Below are 13,965 nucleotides of genomic sequence, written 5' to 3'. Positions count from 1 at the left end.
TGGCAGACTAGACCAAGGCGAGAGATTAGGCCAGCTAGATCAAGTTGGACAAAGGTAAAGACCAGCTAGACCAAGCTGGACGAAAGCAAAGGTGGACTAGACCAGACAAATCTAGACCAGCAGACTAGACGAGCCAAGAGATTAAACTAGCTAGCTCCTTCGCTCAACAGATTCAGACTTTAGTCGAGGTCCCACCGGGCGTGCCAAAAATGAGAGCACCTCTAGCGGGAAAATTTTTTCATGGTCTCTATTGTAAGTGCTCCTCAGTGCAACGTGGAAGAAACCTTACTCCAAACATAGAAATGAACACTGTAGAACAATATGGAACAAGCAGGACTAACTCAAATGACACAACAGTAGACTTCAAACCTAATGGAGATTGACTAACTCATGGAACCAGTATAGACTCTTGCTGACAGCACACTCAACTCCAAGCCCAGACTCACGGGTACAATGAGGGTGTCAAGGCTCCAACTGTGCAGGGAGGGTGCAAGTGTGCAGTGTTGGACTGAACTCAAATCTCTAGACTCAATGACTCATATGTCTAGGATGCATAAAACAACTGAGCATATATACAATTATAAAGGGTAGCCAACGGCCAACACAATATCTGTGACAATCCAGCTGCACCTATCTCCAAACTGTGGTGGCGGTGAACTCGCCAGGGTGTCCTCTAGACCACCACTCCCTGTATCTTCCATGTGTCACTACCCAGGCCAGAGTCCACCCAGTGTGAACCCAAGACCCCGACTGCAACTGCCTATCCCGTGCAAGTGATACTGTAGCCTGCTACATTATACTGCCTACAAGAGAAAAAGGACGTGGCCGGATAGTACTTAGAGAAGGTAACCTTGGTTCATATTTGGCAGGCAATTGAGCAAGAAAATGAATTCACAACAAGAACTCTATATCTGCATAGATGACTCCAGAATTAACCCGGTTCAAACCCAGATTCAAATATAAAGAAAAGTACAAGTTATAGACTCATGGTAGTCATTCACAAAACAATGTAACCATCAGGCACTAACAAAAAAATTGGATGAAATCAAAGCCCGAAGTAAAGAAAAGCTACAAAAAGAGAATCTAAGAAGAGGTGCACAGCTGCTCCACAAACAGGTAATGTGCCTGTCCTGCATATGGTTCTACCTATCTCATACCCACCCTCGTTCAAAGCCTTCATGGAGATATAGCAAAAAACTAATCACTAGCAATGGTCAGGAGGGAGGTAGTTCTCAATATGAAGAGCACTTTCCATCATTGCTGGTTCTGCAGAAGCTTAAGAAATCTGCTGGGATAAGAGCAGGCTATAGCTTGGGTCTTCTACGAATCCGGAGGGACCCAAGCAACCAGGATTGTTTTTTTTTTAAATCTTGGGTGACATGTCTTCACTGATTGTCAGCACTCTATTCCAGTACTAAGTCTCATAAGGTGCGAAAAACATTGGAGCTACACAGCCTTCCAATAATGCATCAAAATATCGAGTTCCAACAGAGAAGCACCAACCTCCTGTAAATCTCTGTCCTTAAGTGGATTGACTGAGTGGAATGGTAAAAACTTGAGTCCCAACTCTTGTTGTGCTTTTGCCTGAATGCATTGAAATTCAAAATGAGCATCTCTTGCATACCTGGGTTTAAGACTGAAAACATTCCAAGGAATGACTACATAAGCAGCTTACAAAGATTGTAAAGTTGCCAAAATCTTGTACCTGCCAAATCCATTGACCAAATGCACCAATTGTCACTCCCAATGCCAGAGAAATGGCTCCTGAACCACAAACCAAACCATACAATCGAGCTTAGCGTTAAACTACAGATAAGACATTACGTCAAAAACAGCACTTTCAGTGAGACCTTGAGACCTCTTAATGCAGTTTTGCCAGATTTTGATAATGTCAGATACACGACTACCTGAAAGTGAACATCAGGAAAGTTGGTCACTTTACAAAAGGAAAGACTAAAAGAGAAACAAAAGCAATTGTAGCCCCAAAGCCAGTGGAAAAAAACGGTCTTTCTTCTATTGTGCCAAGTTTCAGGGCTTTGTCAGCTGTTCAATATTAAGTTCTTAAGCAATCCAGTTTCCTCAATTCATTTGCACAATCCACACGTGATTATCTCCATTAACAAGCATCTCTGAGATACTGCAGGTGAACGAACTTTCAAGAACATGTTTAGAATTTGAGGAGTCAATTCCCGTAACCATCGAGAAACAAGGCTTGTTAATGCTTCTTGATCCATTAGAAACAGCACAATTTTCAAGGCCCTTTCATAAGAGATGTGCCAGCTATGCTGTGATTCAATTAGGCTTGACTGCTTATTATCCTTAAGGGTTTTCTCAATCATTTATGTAAGCTTGTTGGAAACACTGTACAACTTTACACAACAGATGTTTAAAAAGTTCATAGACCGCCGAACTTTCCAATCTTCCATAGTAAAAATGAAATATTGGTTGATCCTGCTCATTGTTGGAGTCCAAAATCACAATCAGCAATTAGAGTGCTGGATCAAACCCAAAGAGCATGAAGTTATATTTTTTACAGCTTGAAACAGTAACAAGAGTTTCTAGAAAATTACTGCGTTAAATCCACATTGTACCCACTGTAAGACAGTACAGAAGTCTTCTGCACAACCTTGATAGTCATATTTTTTGCTTTCCAAGCACTATTGGCTTCCCTCGTGTGCCTACAGGGTTCCCCTCAGCATAGCTGGTGATAATGCGCAATAATATAGGGACGCAACCTCTTAATATTCGTGCAAATCCCAAAGAAGGGAGGTGACATTACTCAAAAATGATCCTAACTTGTCTATCCTAGATGATGTGGCCCTTGAAGACTCTTACAAGTTACCTTGTTAACCCACAGTGGAATAACAGACAAAATGCGACTTTAATTGATTGCAAAATGCTAAAACTTGTACAGTTGATCTTAAGGTTTAAAATCTCTGCATCTACATAAGGTCTAAATCTCTGAATCCTAGATGATGTGGCCCTTGAAGACTCTTACAAGTCACCTTGTTAACCCACAGTGGAATAACAGACAAATTGAGACTTTAATTGATTGCAAAATGCTAAAACTTGTACAGTTGATCTTAAGGTCTAAATCTCTGCATCTACATAAATGAACTGACAAGGGACTTGGAGATAAGGTAGTGAACACACCCCGGCAATCACAGACAAGTTGGAGATTATTGGACTTAGCGCGAGTATTTCATAAACTCCTGCTGCACTGTGAGAGAACACCATTAAAAAGTTTCATATGTGAAAACATAAACTCTAACTAGGAACCAGCACACCATATCGAGAAATAGGGAAATTCCAAACCAAAACCTTTTAAATACCGTCCTATTAAAAACCACAAAATAGTAAATCCTGCCGATGAAACATCATTATCCTATCTTCTCACAAGATGGCATGGAAACAATACAGTCAGATTTAAACATAGCAGCTAAAATACGCATATTTTATTTAACCATGTTTTGAAACGTATTGTATGTACTATTGACAAAAAACTTGGACCCTTCTAAAAGTCAGGGACTGGGCCTTTCATTTAAGGGGCCTTCTTGAAAAGGCCATCTAAGCCACGCACATGTGATTGCACGCTGCCAAGCTGGAATTTTTAAGTTTTAAGTGTACTTTAGTCTTTACATATTTCAATTTTCAATCAAATTTTGTGCAAACAAAATCCTCAAGTGGGTTACCTATACTTAGTATTTTATAAGAAAATATATTTCTTAAAAAACAACATATTTTAGTTTTACCCTCAAAAAATACCTCTAGTACGTGCATTATACGTCCCGTCCCGTACCAAAGTTGCTATGGATTTGAACTTGTGCTCTTGTGCTAGTGGAGCAGAAATCAATTTGCGGGAACCTAATGGGTATCAACCCCATGAATAAATTGAATCCCCTTATATCCTGATTTTTAAGTTAATGTTTTATGCTCTTTTAAAGTTTTCCTTTGAGTTAGATAATGATACATCAAAAGGTGGTGGAACCAAAGTAATGGGTTGAAATACTAAAGTTCACACTTCCACCTAGATGACCAATAGAGGACTGGTGGTCGTAAACTCAAGCATGCCAAGGGCTCCCTTGCACATGAAGGAATAATGCCTTGGAGTGTGGGCTAGGTCCATGAAAAAAGACAATTACAATTACTAGCATGGTATTACGAGGAGTGCAGCCAGCTATAGTGATAACACACCAGTGGGGTAACACATTTTTTGCATCAGTGGTCGCACTTTAAAGAGACTAATGGAAAGGAGTTCCAAGTAGGCAAAAGCAACTAGAGAGTGATTCAAGCATAATTTTTTCAGATGCCAATCGAACATCATATGTGGAAATTTCTAAAGTACTAAACCAGATTTATGCAAACCCCTAAGCCAAATCAAACGTGGCGCTAGCATTTTTAAATTTCCAAAGAGCTAATCCTCTGTAGTAGGCTCTTCAGTTAGGCGATGGGCAGCACTACACCTCCTTCGAGTTTTATCGTCAAGGCAGCCCATTTGGTGGGCATCAAGTGCAGAGGCAAAGCACTTGTCTATTGGTGCAAGCCTACGAGAGCAAAGACCTCCATAACCCCTAGAGAGCAGCCACACCGGCAGCCTTGAGGCATGTACCTCTCTCTCCCCATTTTTTTCGTGATGCCACGAGAACGACCAATATGACATCCCTTGCCTATGTGGAGGTCAAGTCGGTGGTCTCATCTGCAGGAGTAGATGGTACTTGTCATAAAGTGATGATGTGGAGTGCCCAGCTGGAATAAAAAATTAAAATGGCAGACAGGACAAAGAGAAACTGGAACCAGAAGAACTGAATAAGCTTTGAACCCACAAAATGTGGCCGAGAGGCCTAAAATGGGTTAGGAGTTAAACACCTAACCCCTACTGACTTGAAAAACATATAGAGCACCGGCCAAGAAGCCCACCTAAAAACATAAAGATTCATCTCTGGCTGGGATTTCCATAAAACGCGTTGGCTGCCACATGGCACAGCTGTACGGATTTCCACGATTTGTGCTGCTTGTTTTTGGCAATTTTACGTGAGCTTTTGGTGGCAGAAGCTTTTGGGTAAAGTGCTTTTGGATCTGATGCTTTTGGGGCTCTGCTCTTGGGCATCTCTTGTAAGTTTATAAGTGCCCCTCGGGACACTCTTTCGCAGAGCATACGGACGCAAAGTCTCAGAGAGAGTTGGAACCATCGGGAGTTGTATTTTACGAAGAGCAGAAGGGGCGCCAATCTTTAGGGCTAGTGCGTCTTGGCTTGGATCTCCGCAGTGTCATGTCCTCGGCTAGATCTTTAAGGTCTCTTGGTATGATAGTTTCCTACGAAGTTAAAACTCTCTTCTTCCTCTATAGCCTTTTGGATATTGATGTATATGTATATGATGCCTCGATTGTCAGAGAGCTCCATTGTATCAGCTTTAAACCCACCCCTACCCACTATTTTCTTTTCAGTTCTTTGTACTTTTTGTACCCAGTCCTGGTATTAGATTCACCACATGTAACCTTTTGGTCTCATAGGTCATTTTGGCCTTTTGAAGACGTTAATATTACATTTCATTTACATTCATTCTCTCTCTCTCTCTCTCTCTCTCTCTCTCTCTCTCTCTCTCTCTCTCTCTCTCTCTCTCTCTCTCTCTCTCTCATTTATGTATGGCCAGGAGATGGTGGAGTACACAGATGCATATACCTATCTTGGGGTAGTATTCAGTGGACCGGTGTTTTCACTAAGGAGAGCATCAGAGACTAGACTGACGAGAGCATATGCAGCTTTGGGAGGACTGGAGAGGATGTGTTCGCAGGTTCAGTTTCAAGAACCGCGAACAAAGCTTTGGCTTTTTGACACGCTAGTAACTCCACCTATGCTATATAGAGTTCAGGTATGGGGACCCGCAGTAGACCACCATGGGAAATCTGGCAACACAGATGGATGGAGATGTATGGAGAGGCCTCTGGTCTCTATGATCGCTCGGATAATTCGGGCTAAGGCCTCAGTACCACATGAGATTATTCGAGCCGAGCTAGCCACCCCCCCCCCCCCCCCCCCCCCCCCCCCCCCTCGTGGTAGAGGCACTGACGAGATCAGTTTCCTTTATGCACGGTCTATGGGATCTCCCAGAGACAGATACGCTAGGCTTGCCTTGGAGTCATCTCGACAACTAGCTCTACAAGGCGATACAACATGTTGGTATGGACAGATGACATCATGGTTTCAGTCGCATGGTCTCAAAATGGATAGATTACCCCCGCTTCAATACTCCTTGGATGCACTCTCCTTGTCTCTCACACAGACAGAGATAACTAGGCTCATACGCCAGGATTTGATTCAGCTAAATACCAGGAGCACATGGATACAGCCGACACAGGAGTTGGGCACGAAGATGGCCTTCTACAGAGAGCATCTTCTCCAACTCACGGAGGACTGCTTTGTGACTAGGCCAGCATACATGGATACACACTTATCTCATGGGATAAGATGCGCTATTGGACAGATACGCACATCCTCACATTAGCTCCAGATCGAGACTGGCTGATTTCGAGGGGTGACGGCAGGAGCCAGGTTATGTCACCTACGTAACTTAGAGCCACAGACAGAGATGCACTACACATGTCACTGCCCGGCATACTATGAGATACGCGGCCGCTTCCACTGCCTGTTCAGAGAAGGGTTCGGACCTTTTTCTAGAGTCATGAGATACAAGGATCAGAAGTGTCTCGGATTGTTCCTGCTAGAGCTGCGCAGACTTAGGGAGAGCTTGCTGAGGACATCAGGGGAAAGACAGTCTCAGAGACCAATCACAGAGTTCTTTACACCAAACAGAGGAAGGCCAATGGAGCAGTCATTACAGCAGATCTCACAGCCTACTCATACTCGAGGTACACTGCTTGACAGAGCCACTGAACTTGGCACATCCAGACGTCCACGACCTCGAGGGGTCTCACACTACCGACTAAGGTTGCAACAGAAGATACAGATCACTCTAGCTCGACATACAAGACACCCAACCAGAGTTCTGACCATGGAGGAGGTCGATGAGATCCGACAGCGACCGATGAGAGATTTCATCTGAACCCACGAGCCCCCACCCCCCCCCCCCCCTATTTCCTTTCTCCTTAGTGTTTTAGTGTTAGTTCTTTGTTAACTTGGTAACTTTGTAACTTTGTAATTTATGTAATCAGACATGGTATCAGATTCACCAGTTGTAACTTTTTGGTCTCATAGGTCATCTTGGCCTTTTGAAGACGTTAATATAACATTTCATTTCATTTCATTTCTCTCTGCGGTACGAGGATCAGAGATGCCTGGGTTTGTTTTTGCTCGAGCTGCACAGACACAGAGAGAGCATGATGAGAGGAGAAGCTAGCCAGTCTCAGAGACAGATCATAGACTTCTTTAGAGCTGCCACTGGACACCCGGAGGAGTCACTACCACAGCACAGCTCGTCGCTTTACACTAGAGGCATATTGATCGACCGAGCGACTGAGCTGGGGAGATCCAAACGCCCACGACTGCGGAGGACTACACAGCATCGACGGAGGCTGCATCAGAGGATTTCGGATCACTTTGGCTCGACATGCACGACGCTCGATCAAACTACTGACCATGGAGGAGATTGATGAGATCCGCCAGCGACCGATGCTGGATCTCCTGTGATCTAGCTATCCCCAGCTAGCTGTTTAGCTGCTTAGTTCACACCTAGCAGTTTAGGATTCCATAGTATTTTATTTTGTCATTTTGTCATTCTGTCATTTTGTCATCTTGTTACTCTGACTTTGTATCAGATCCACCACATTGTAACTTTCTGGTCTCATAGGTCACTTTGGCCTTTTGAAGACGTTAATATAACATTTCATTTCATTTCTGCTGCTCCTGCCCCCTACGTCCCTGCCCCCTACTCCTGCTCCCCTCCCGCTCGCTGCTCCCTCTCTCTCTGCTGCTCCCGCCCACTGCCCCTGCTTCCCCACGTGCTTCCACCTCCCTTGCTCCCGCTCGCGCTGCCCCACCCCCCCTCTTTCGTGCTGCTGCTCCCCGCTGCCCTTGCCTCCGCACCCCTGCCTAGCCCCCCCCCGCTCCCGCTGCCCCTCCCCCCTCTTTCACACTGCTGCTCCCCACTGCCCTTGCCTCCGCAGCCTTGCCTAGCCTGCTCCCCGCTCCCTGCTCCCTCCGCTGCCCCTGCTGCTCCCTCGGGCTCTCCCCGCAACCCCCCCCAATCTAGCTACATAGAAAGCGACAGGAGGGGGGTGAGGGGGGAGGGATTGAGTAGAGAGAGAAAGAGGGGGAAAAAACTGCGTAGAGAGAGAAAGAGGGGAGAAAATCGCGTAGAGAGAGAAAGAGGGGGGGGGGGGGGGGGGGGGAAACGAGAGATGAATAGCGTAGAGAGAGAAAGAGGGGGGAAAAAAAGTAGCGTAGAGAGAGAGAGAGAGAGAGAGAGAGAGAGAGAGAGAGAGAGAGAGAGAGAGAGAGAGAGAGAGAGAGAATGAAATGAAATGAAATGTTATATTAACCTCTTCAAAAGGCCAAAGTGACCTATGAGACCAGAAAGTTACAATGTGGTGGATCTGATACAAAGTCAGTCAAAGTAACAAGATGACAAAATACAATAGAGAGAGAGAAATGAAATGAAATGAAATGTTATATTAACATCTTCAAAAGGCCAAAGTGACCTATGAGACCAGAAAGTTACAATGTGGTGGATCTGATACAAAGTCAAAGTAACAAGATGACAAAATGACAGAATAAAATACTATCGAATCCTAAACTGCTAGGTGTGAACTAAGCAGCTAAACAGCTCGCTGGGATAGCTAGATCACAAGAGATCCAGCATCGGTCGCTGGCGGCTCTCATCAATCTCCTCCATTGGGGGGGAGGGGGGGCGGGGATTGAGTAGAGAGAGAAAGAGGGGGGGAGAGAGAGAGGGGAGCGCGAGAGAGAGGGGGGGGGGGGGGGGGGGGGGGGGGGGGGGGGGGGGGGGGGGGAGGGGGAAACGAGAGATGAATAGCGTAGAGAGAGAAAGAGGGGGAAAAAAACTAGCGTAGAGAGAAATGAAATGTTATATTAACGTCTTCAAAAGGCCAAAGTGACCTATGAGACCAGAAAGTTATAATGCGGTGTATCTGATACAAAGTCAGATTAACAAAATAAATTAAACTAGGATAACAAAATATAAATATTTGTAGCGCGGATAATGTGTCGTGCTCTCTACAGTGTGGGTGCCCCTTAGTGCAATGTGCGTGACAATCTCACTCAAACAAATGGAAACTCTCTCAAACAGAATGAAACACAGAAACAATGGATAACAGCAGAGACACAAGAGTGGACCAGAACATGTGGACTCGACTAACTCAAAGAACCATGTACAGAGTCTGGCGTGGCAGCACACTCAGCTCCAGCCCAGGACTCACAAGTACAAATGGGGTGTCGAGGCTCAGATGTGCCGGGATGGTGAAGCAGTGCTCTGTGTAAGACTCCCACGAGACGACTACGTACCAGATAATATAAGATAATGATAATGACCCAACGGCTACTACTCATAGATACAATCATAAAGAGCCACCAACGGCCCATAAATGTCAGCCAGCTAAGTGTGACCTAGCCACATGTCCACTAGGCCACCATCCGTATCCCTGCCACGTGTCACTGCCGAGAGTGTCCGTCCAGTGTGAACAGACCAGACCAACTGTACTAATTGTAACTAGGTCCTGTGAAAGTGACACTGTAGCCTGCTACAGGTTGCCCGCCACAAGACTGGTCACTGTCTCGGTGAGTCAAAATTGAATGAAACTGCAAAAGTAACTATATGTACAATGAAAGGTGGGGTAAGAGCACAGTCCTGTCACCCAAGGTAAAGTGTCGTCGCCACTGCTGCTCCAGAAGTATCTGGATCGGGAGGAGCCATCAAATCGATTGTGTAACTATGTGGTTGCTGTACTGTGCTCTGCATAACCTGGTTTCCTGTGGTTGTAGCAGTAGAGGTTGTAGCAGCCATCTGCTGCACAGCGGATGGAAGCACCTGCCCTGAAGTGAACTCCGGATGCCTAGTAACACACCCATGGCGGTGTGCACCAGCAACACCGTCACAGCAAGGAACAATCTGGCTCTGCATGTGTGGCATTTGGACCTGAGACCCCTGCTGAGTGAAGTACTGGAACTGGGGCTATGGGTACTGTCCCATGAACTGCTGAGAGGGCTGAGAGGGACCTGCTGGCGCTGCAAAGCCTGCTGGATTCTGGACCTGTATCCCTGGCCCAGTCCATCAATATCCCACAGGAGCCTGGGTAGGACTGTTATCATACATAAGCATTTCTTGAAATCCCTCCACCTGTGCTTTTAGGTCATCAATAATCCTCGACTTTATCTTCAATGCCTGCTGTAGTGCAAAAATCGTTGCATCTCGATCTGCGATGGCACTCTCGGCAACTCGCAGAGATCCCTCCATAGCTGCGTATGTAGCGGAGTGATGCTGGTGGGTTGCAGCTAGCTACTCCGCACCTATCTCGATGGTGGCAATAGCAGCTCTGGAGTCCTGAAGTAACTTCTCTGAAAGCTGAAACAAAGAAGTGGAGTCGGTCCTACCTGAAGATCCCTCAGATGGATGTGATGCTGGAGGGCGCACATGTGGCACAGCTGGCGAGCTAGAAGTAGGTACAGTTGGTGTAGTAGATGCCTCGGAGATTGTTGTTGTAGGTGGCGCGAGAGATATGTTGACCGGTGTATGAGTGAAGATGGGAGGAGAAGGAAGAGGATCCTGTATGGGTGAAGTGACCATCCTATCCTGAGGAGCGGCAGTAGACACTGGTGCCAGCACAGCAGAACCAGGTGTAGAAGTAGACGTATGACGCTGAAGATGTACCCTAGTCTGTTGGCTCTCAGAAACTGGCAAGGAGAGTAGAGACTTCACTGTATCCTTCACCACTTTCGCCTTGATCTTCTTTTTCTTGATGACTGTGGGGTCAACTTGCATGCTCACGGTTTTCCTTTTCCCTTTCGAGGTTCCCTGTTCCTCATCCACTTCATTTATGTTAATAGGTATGTTTATGACCCATGCCAAGAGAGATGCCGCAAAACATTTAAAACTTAACTGCACAGACTACACTTCGGCCCGAAATCTTTTAGCCGTAGACTGCAAAGAGCTGAAGAGAATTTGGTGGAATCCACATGGGATAGTGTGGATTAAGCAGTATAGCCCATCGCAGTGGGAGAATATAGCAAGAAGATCTGTTTTTACCTTATCTTCGTTGGCATCCCGAGCCAGAAAGTAATACCTGAAGATTGCGAGAAGCCGTTTGTTTCGCTCATAATTTGGGTGATCCGAGCTCAACAGCTCGACATGCCTGAATTGTCGCATCCTTGGACAACAAAGAGAAAGTGCGAGTAGTAGACTTCACAGCTGGAAAGGTGGTCATACCCATGGCATGGCCAAGCCTTGTAGTTGTTAGCTTGTGGCCCCGGACCTTTGGAAAGTCTTTCAACAGTTGATATATCAGTTCTACTGGAACTGTATTAGGTACATTTGCATCAGCCAATGCTGTGAGGCCCAGAGTCTGTAGCTGAGCAGTCGAAAGCACCTCACTGAGAGATGGTTGAGGTTGCTGCATATGAAAATTTAATAGAATGCTGTGCGATTTTTTGAAGAAGCAGGCCGCTTGATTTCATCAGTGATGATTTGCTGCTTTTCTTTTTTCAGAGCCACTTTTGAATGTTCCTCCTGATCACTGGAAGCACCTGACTCAGAATTTACATTTGAATCATCACATGCTGCTGCTGAGTCTGCTTTGTAGCTCTCATCACTTGGGTCACTGGAGGTAAAGTCATCTATTTCATGGCTCAGTCAGATGCAGACCAAGTTGGAAAATCTGCAAAACGATTTAGGCTGGGGCGAGTAACTTAGGGTAGGGGCAAATTCGAACAAAAATAGGGCAGGGGCGAAATTGGGTGGGGCGAAATTGTTTTTAGGGCAGGGGCGAAATTGGGTGGGTAGAGGGTAAGGGCGAGAAGGGTTGGTAGGAGAGGGTAGGGGCGAGAGTTAGAGGGTAGGGGCGAGAGGGTAGGGGCGAGAGTGGGATGGTAGGGGCGAGGGTATAGGGTAGGGGCGAGAGGGGTTGCTAGGAGAGGGTAGGGGCGAGAGTTAGAGGGTAGGGGCGAGAGGGGGTGCTGGAGAGGGTAGGGGCGAGAGGGGGTGCTGGGAGAGGGTAGGGGCGAGAGTGGGAGGATAGGGGCGAGGGGTATAGGGTAGGGGCGAGAGGGGTTGGTGGGAGAGGGTAGGGGCGAGAGTGGGAGGGTAGGGGCGAGAGGGGTTGGTGGGAGAGGGTAGGGCGAGAGTTAGAGGGTAGGGGCGAGAGGGGGTGCTGGGAGAGGGTAGGGGCGAGAGTGGGAGGGTAGGGGCGAGAGGGGTGCTGAGAGGTAGGGGCAAATTTTGAGAGTGGGCGAATTGAGAATAGGCAGGGGCGAATTGTTGAGAGAAAGTGGGTAGGGGCGAATTTTACCAGCTGGGGCGAGTCCAAAAAAAAATAGGGTAGGGGCGAATTTTATGTGCTGGGTAGGGTAGGGCGAATATTGCAGGGCTGAGGCGAGGGGTCGATAGGTAGGGGACGAGGGCGAAGGCTGGATAGGTAAGGGCGAGGGCGAGGCTGGAGAGGGGAGGTCTAGGGGTTCAATAGGTGGAAAAAGGGCTGGAGAATTGAATGGTTAGGATGAGGTGAGATAAGGGAAAAAGCGACGGGAATTAAGAATCTGGGCCGATGCTTACCGTAGGTTATGTGGTACTCATTTAAGCCAATGAACACAGCTGAGGAGAGAACATGGGGCAGGTTAAGAGATGCTAAGATACTTATTGAGCAAGGGAACAATGCGGTAGAAAAGGAAGGAACAAGGAGGAGAGAAAGAGCTAGATATAAATGCTGTGAGAGATAGAGAATAAAATTAAGTTAGAGACGAAAAAGGGGGATGCAGTTGAGCTGCTTTAATCTTCAACACTATCCCATAATCAAAATGGCTATTAAATGAGACTTGAATTCGAAAATTACAAGAACAGAATGTACCCGAGACAGAGTTAGAACAATAAATGATGCATCAGTGCAACAAGGGGATTTTTCCAAGATAAGAACTGCCATGATGAAGGTTGGAGAAGAGATGAAGATGGTAAGCCCTAGAGAAATACCGAGCTAGGAGTTGATAATCATATGGTGGTGAGATGGCTATCCTCATTAGCTTTGTATATGATTAGGACTAGTGATAGCACTTAATCCTAGATCCGTTGACCAGTGGCAAAGGAACTCCTGTCAGGGTGACTAACTAGACAGCCCCCTGTGGCAGAATCTCTTCCACCACGAAGGGCCCTTGCCAAGCTGGAACAAGCTTCTTTCCTTTTTTCAAATATTTTGCCTGATAGAGTAGCACCAATGTGCCTTGCGTTATTTTCGGCTTTCTGAGGTGGCGATCATGCCACGCTTTGCGACGAAGTTGCTCCGCTTGCAGAGCATGAGAAGCTAAAAGGCAGCTTCCATCCAATAAGGTAAGACGGGATATAGAAGCTGCTCCCATGCCCCAACTTGCACGCAGACTGCCCACCCTAGGGGATCCGGAGTTGAACTCAAATGGAGCTATGGCTTCCAAACCGAAAGCGAGTTGAAAAGGAGTGTGATTCGTTGTTGCTTTGAAAGATGTGCGGTATGCCCAAAGAGTGCCTTGCACAGCCTGAGCCCACGATGCTGGATGGAGATGACATGCTTTCCTCAGGAGTGCGATCAGAACCTTGTTGGTGCTCTCGGCCTGCCCATTGGCCCTAGGGTAATAAGAGCACGACTTGCGATGAAAAATCTTGTAATTTGCCAGTAAAGTTGAGATCATGTCATTGACAAAATGACTACCCCTATCACTGGTGATCTCTAAGGAACATCCAAATCTGCATAAAATATTTTCATATAAAAATTTGGCTACTGTATTGCCAGTGCAATCTACTGTCGCTAGAACCTCCG

General features: G+C 46.3%; 1 protein-coding gene across 5 annotated transcripts in view; it reads right to left on the bottom strand.

Annotated features, from left to right (window-relative positions):
- The window catches only part of LOC147464337 (uncharacterized), a 163,653-nt gene that overhangs the window by 66,915 nt on the left and 82,773 nt on the right, over positions 1–13,965 (bottom strand). For all 5 annotated transcript variants that reach the window (XM_086514216.1, XM_086514226.1, XM_086514203.1 and 2 more), the window contains 4 exons: positions 3,154–3,220; positions 1,859–1,907; positions 1,706–1,764; positions 1,504–1,584 (listed from right to left, as the gene is read on the bottom strand). In XM_086514216.1, coding sequence (XP_086370342.1) covers positions 1,504–1,584; positions 1,706–1,764; positions 1,859–1,907; positions 3,154–3,220 — 256 coding nt within the window. The remainder of the gene's footprint in view (positions 1–1,503; positions 1,585–1,705; positions 1,765–1,858; positions 1,908–3,153; positions 3,221–13,965) is intronic.

The sequence above is a fragment of the Adiantum capillus-veneris genome, chromosome 1 (genome assembly GCF_014529385.1).
Source record: "Adiantum capillus-veneris isolate H3 chromosome 1, ASM1452938v2, whole genome shotgun sequence".
NCBI classification, from domain to species: Eukaryota; Viridiplantae; Streptophyta; class Polypodiopsida; order Polypodiales; family Pteridaceae; genus Adiantum; species Adiantum capillus-veneris.
Note: the sequence above shows the minus strand (reverse complement) of the source record. Positions and strands in the feature narration are given on the sequence as shown.